The 6000-nt window shown below is 37.6% G+C and overlaps 1 protein-coding gene across 4 annotated transcripts in view; it reads right to left on the reverse strand.

The window, feature by feature from the left end:
* The window catches only part of LOC121292760 (RAS guanyl-releasing protein 1-like), an 84712-nt gene extending 79001 nt beyond the window's left edge, over positions 1 to 5711 (reverse strand). The window contains exons 1-2 of one of the 4 annotated variants that reach the window (XM_041215117.1): positions 5492 to 5707; positions 249 to 328 (exon numbers count right to left, since the gene is read on the reverse strand). Coding sequence is in view for 1 of the 4 variants with exons in the window: in XM_041215115.1 (XP_041071049.1) it covers positions 5492 to 5565 (74 nt within the window). In the remaining 3 variants the exon portion in view is untranslated. Of the gene's footprint in view, positions 1 to 248; positions 329 to 5491 lie in introns of all 4 variants that reach the window. The other 3 variants (XM_041215116.1, XM_041215115.1, XM_041215118.1) reach the window with 3 other exon arrangements.
* Between the last annotated feature and the right edge of the window lie 289 nt (positions 5712 to 6000).

The following is a 6000-nucleotide window of genomic DNA, read 5'->3' on the forward strand; positions in this document are numbered from 1 at the left end:
GGCGCAATTTTGTATTCCTCCTCAAGTCAAATTTCAGCCCTTTCAAGTTTGCTAAACACCAAATTTATGGTCATATTCATCTACCCTTTAAAAACTGTCATGTCACACAGAGCCACATCAAAGAATGGACATTTTGTGTCTCTTAATTACCTACTTGTCATTTTAGAAAATAGCAGCTAATAGTTAGTGCCTATAGCTATTGCCTTAGCATTAGAGAGGTAAAATCAAGAAATGCTGCTTTATCTTACCTTTATCTGTGCTTGCCATTGAGATTATATTTAGAATATTACAGATTCTGTACTGCGTACTCTTTCTTTTCTGTACTGTCCTTAAAAAATGCAACAACATACAAAGAAGTAAATAACAAATAAAAACATAAATTGCTGAAAGCGCTCAGCAGATCAAGCAGCATCTGCAGACAGAGAAACAGATTTAACATCATCAGCTCTGACAGAGTCATTTTTCTTCATGGATGCTGCCTGGCCTACTAAGTGTTTCCAGTATGTTATGTTTTCATTTCAGATTTCCAGAACCTGCAGCACATTGCTTTTTTTTTAAAGTAAATAATGTTTTAGATTCAATATGTCAACAGCAACAACCAAAAATACATGTGTTTATATTGTAATTTAACATAATGAAAAGTTTTTATAATGTTTCAGAGGAGCATTATAAAACGAAATAAGCCACATAAGTTGATATCAAAGTCAGTGGTCAAAAGCTTGGTCAACGATGTAGCAGGAAAGAGAGATTGAGAGTTGGAGTTGTTTTGGATTTCCAGCATCCGCAGTTTTTTGCTTTTATCTCGAGAGTTGGAGAGGTTTGCGAAGGGAATTCCAAAGCTTAGGGCCAAGACAGCTGAAGGCATGACCACCAATTTGCTTGTTTGTTTTGTATCTTCACACACTCTTTCCCCTTCGGGAAATAGTCAGGAAGCGCTGGAAAGATTAGCAGGCTGATTATCAACCTGTTTGAATTAAGTGATGAATGCTCCTTTTAAGTGAACAAATCCTCGAATGTGACTTGAACCAGCGATTCTGGCTCAGTGGCAGGGATGTTACCCACTGAGTGAGGCACAAGACCTCCATCTACTAATGGTGGAGTGATTAAAATTGGAGATGCTTAGGAGCCAGAATTAGATAAGTGTTGGCACTTGGATGATTTGGGGCTGGAGAAGATTACAGGGATAGGGACGTAGTGGTTTAATTTGCACAGAAAATGTTCAGCAATGACCTTTATTTCTCAACACTGAGCCCTTCAGCAAGGTCTGGGCAGGCCAGTGATGTGAAAACTGTATTGTGTGGGTGAGCTCAGCCTGCATGTAACGAGAACAACTGGTGATTAGCATTTTCAAGGTGGACTTTGTAACCTGTGGGGTGGCAGATGTGGAGTTTGGGTGGCAGGGGTTGGGGGTGGGTTCTTCCTCATTTGTGGTACATTACTGTTGCTGAAACTAGGATCGCCAACTCTGATTGGAAATACTCCTAGCGATGTTGTCACATGACCGCACCACCTCCAAATCCCACCATAGGTCACCAGACACATCCATCCTAACAGCACATCACCTCCCATTCTAATTGGAAAGGGAGGAGACCATTACCAGATTAGACATTTCTTGACTGTAAAACAGCTTATTTATCATCTCCCTAATTTTTAAAACTAAGAAATGAAAGCTTACAAAGAAAATAGAAATTTTTTTATGATGCTAAGAATATTTCTCCAGTGTAGCTGGAAACAGTGTCTTGGAGATTAACCTTAAATTCCTGGAGACTCCAGTGCAATTCTGGAGGGTTGGTACTAGTTGAAAGTAGCACCAAAATGCATCGCAGCAATGCAAAATGAAGAGGGCTGAAGTCCCATAGGTGTCTGCATTATCCAGAATAGTTTACGGAGAAGTGTTACATTCTGTCAATGGTGTAACAGTGGGTTTTCACTTCCATAAAAATCTATGTTTTGGGCTGAAGCCCCTATTTTTTTAATCCTGTTAGTCAACACCAGGAGCAGCACTATTCCTGATAAGAGCACAGAAAGCTGCATTAAGTGGCAATGGCTTTTACATTTATCAGTCCTTATGTCTAATTGCTGATTTATTAAAATCAGCACTTGATTGATTTCCTGCTGAAGCGGATGGAGGAATGAGAGAAGCAGCAGATGAAGAAATATGAATGTATGGAATAAGAAAAGCTGAAAAAAAACAGATTCATCATCTCTATTTCTTTCCCAGATTATGTATGCTGTACCATATCTTGGACTCTACCCAATTTATTTAATCACATGAAGCTACTGCAAGCTTGATCCTGTTCTCTGGAGACAATCAACGAAGCTTCAAGATATTTGTTTAACCCATACTGTCAATTTATGACAAGTTGGTTTCAATGGCAAGAGATTTTAAAGGTCACCATGACCTCTTAGCCTGGTGTGTCAAGGGATCCATAAGAGACAATGTTTATCTTGATTTGGTATCTGTAAATAACCCAGGAAATAGAAGGTGCATCACTTCTAGGGGATCACAGAATGATAAAGATTAACATGATCTGGGAGTCTGATACTGAAGACTGGGAATTTTAGAAGAGTTAAATTTGGCAAAATGAGTGAACAACTAAAACAAATAAATTATGGGAGGATTTAAAATTCTCAACTTTGCTTTCAAATCTCTCCATAGCCTTTTCCCCTCTCTATAACCTCTTTTAGCCCTGCAACCTCTGAAATATCTGTACTCTTCCATTTCTTGGACAGATACAGGGTAAACCCCAATAATGAATTAGAATATGGTTTAAGAATAGGAGACAAATATTCATTAAGTGAGTTATGATATAGTTGGAGATTGGTGAACAATACTGTTTCTAATTTATATGAAAAGAGATCGTATTTGCAGCAATCCTAACAATAGTAGGGCAGCAGAATTCGAAGATGCAGCTCAGAAAATACAGAATGAAGTGAACAAGATATGTAAGTGGACTTAAGCGAAGGTTTAAACTGGAGGGCACTTGAAGGATATATATCAGGAAATTCTTCTTCACACAATGAGTGATCAACATGAATAAACTTCCAACTCCAGCAGTGGAGATAAAAACACTGGAATCTTTTAAAAAGCAATTGATCCTGCAATGTGGCAATATCATAATTTTCCTGGATGGATGAACCAAGATGTACCCCTTAAGTAGTCTTCTTCGTCCATAATTATTATCTGAAGTTAGCAACCACTATGTTCTCCTGGAGGATTAGAGCATTTCTATCTTTATCTATATTTATCTTTGTTTTGTTCAGTCTCAATCATAATGCCCAGTTTATTACTTTTTTAAAAGGGGTTAAGTGTTGCAGCACTTTTACGTAGAGTCTATCCACAGATCTACTACTCACAAGATAATTGTTAATTTTGTAATGTAATTCTGTGCTAGCAGTCCAAGTTAAATACTTGCATTTGTCCACGTTATCTATGCTTCCATATTTGAGCTCCAGTGAAAACAACTTCAATAGCAAAGTACTGCTGGAAATTGGAAATAGAAATAGAAAATGCTGAAAATACTCGGCAAGTCTGGCAACATGTGCGGAGTGAGAAACAGGGTTAACTTTTCAGATTGATGACCGATCTGATGAAAGGTCATCAACCTGAAATGTTAACACTATTTCTCTCTACAGATGCTGCCACATCTGCTGACTATTTCCAGCATTTTCTCTCTTTATTTTAAAACAAATTCATTTCTGAGTTTTCATAACATAAGGAGCTTTTACATTGTTAGAATGCTGTTGACTATGCAAAGATATTGCTCGGTAAAAGACCTGACCTCCATGAAGTCTGAGACTCAATTTTTCACACATCTCATAACCTGTCAGATCAACAAAACTTCTTAGCTTACCTACTTAATTGGTCCAGTTCCCTTTGGAATGCTATCTTATATATATTAATCACATGGCAATGCAAGATGCACCCTCCTCCAGATCTTTGGAAATGGTGTGAAAAGCATGACCAAGAATACAAATTCAAGTAGTCACTGTACCCAACAGCAAGCTTTTTCCACTGATCATAACCTCTGAAATAACTCCTACTATCATCAGCTTGTCATCTTTGTTTTTGTCAGATTCAGTTTGGACATTCCTAGGATTAAAACTAAGAATTAAAGTTCCAGTGGCATCTGCACTTATGGATCTCTTCCAGCAGACATTAAACATCAGGCAAGAATACTGCTGATGGGGAGTGGGGAACTATTGGCCTAATCTTGAATAAGAGCAGCTCACTTTTCCCCTTCACATTGTTTGCAGAAGTATGCAAAAGAGCACTTGTGGAAAAGTGTGCACCTTTGCAAAACACTAATTAAAAGTGCAGATTTGAAAGATGCACCATGGACTTCATTCTCACACCCATTGCCAGGAGAAGTGAAACTGCTAAACAAGTTTAGCAAGATGTTTTTTAGAAATGAAGGTTGAACTCTGATTACAACATTAAAACGATTGCTCCAGTATCCTATCTTAATAACATAATTCAGATGAATCAGTACTTCCTACTACTGAGAGACACCAAATAAACATTGAACTTTAAGATTCTGGGATAATAGTTCCAGTTGGTGAAATTATAAAGTTTACGGAATTCAGCAAGTTGTGAAAGTGAAGTTACAGAGCAGCCGGTTACAGGAATTTTTTGTAGAACTAAAGGTAATTTATAAAAAAATATTTAATCATAGAAATCTGAGCTTATAGGGCTGAAACAGTTTTTAAAAATAAGTCCAGTATTAGAGTGGACTGCAACTCCCCGCAGCCCAAACCCACAGTTCCCCTATCTGAAAATGGGCAAGCTCTCACGAGTCTCTGTTGTGGAGCAAGAGGGAGCTGGGACAAGGCATTTGCAGTTTGGGCCCCTGTTAAAATCAATTTAATTTTCAGTTCTTGAAATGACTGTTCTAATAATGGTGGCAGTTACATTCTATCTATTCTGAATTTAGTCTGTAATAGGCACAGCTCCCTAGGTTAGCGTTTCAGATGTGCAATGCGATATAAAATACTTTGCAGAATTTTCATTTTATGAACTATTAAAATATCAAGATGTTTCAGCATTCCCTCCCTCAATTGAAAAATGTAAAACTGGGATTGATTGATTATTGTTAGGGAAGGGTATTAATGGTTACGGAACCAAGGTCGGGTAGATGTTAAGATACAGATAAGCCATGATTTAATTGTATAATGAACAGCCTTGAGGAGCAAAATGGCCTACTTCTGTTTCTACATTCCTAGGTAAGATGTAAATAGTTATAAACTTCAATTAAAGAAATAAAATTAGAGGTCTACAACAAAGAATATTGTAGAATATAAATGCTATTCCCATGACAAAACACAAAGACTAAATATACTTTGACACAGTACGAGAACGTTGCTGTCATCAAAGGGCTGGTCGGTAACTATGAAAAAACTTCACCTTGATCTCTAGGAAAAAAATAGCTACAAGTAAGACTTGTACGATAATAATTCCTGAGACGTGAAGTACAAACAAACTTTGACTCACTGAATTTCTTTGAATCGCCCTAATGTTCCCATATTATCCGTAGGCTGACATGCTGCATTTTGTTGGTATCTCATCGCTCGTACAATAGCACAGTCAATAAAATGACAGAGCTCATCTCATGCTTCTTGTGCAACAACTGATTCCTGTCTCACGGCTGTTGTTAAAAACGTCTTCAAAGGAAATTTATTTTCAGAGTGATGCAACTTTCCAACCGGCGCACTGAGATCTTATCATCCCCCAGCCAGGAAGTAGCTGCTTGTCTGAAGGGGCAGAAGTGGTTATCAGTCATTGTAAGATTGGCCTTTTTCTAATCTTGTATGCAAATCAGCCTGTTTTAGAAGACAATCATACCTTTAACATGCTGCAACAAGCAAAGGTAATAATGTTGGCTGAAGTTCCCATAACACATGCAATGTGATGGTAATTATAATGATCAGTGAACCTCAGATGTCTGCAACAAATATCAATATTTTGTAGATGAGCTTTTAATGGTTATTTTTCGTAGAGTG

The sequence above is a fragment of the Carcharodon carcharias genome, chromosome 20 (genome assembly GCF_017639515.1).
Source record: "Carcharodon carcharias isolate sCarCar2 chromosome 20, sCarCar2.pri, whole genome shotgun sequence".
In the NCBI taxonomy this organism is placed as follows: domain Eukaryota; kingdom Metazoa; phylum Chordata; class Chondrichthyes; order Lamniformes; family Lamnidae; genus Carcharodon; species Carcharodon carcharias.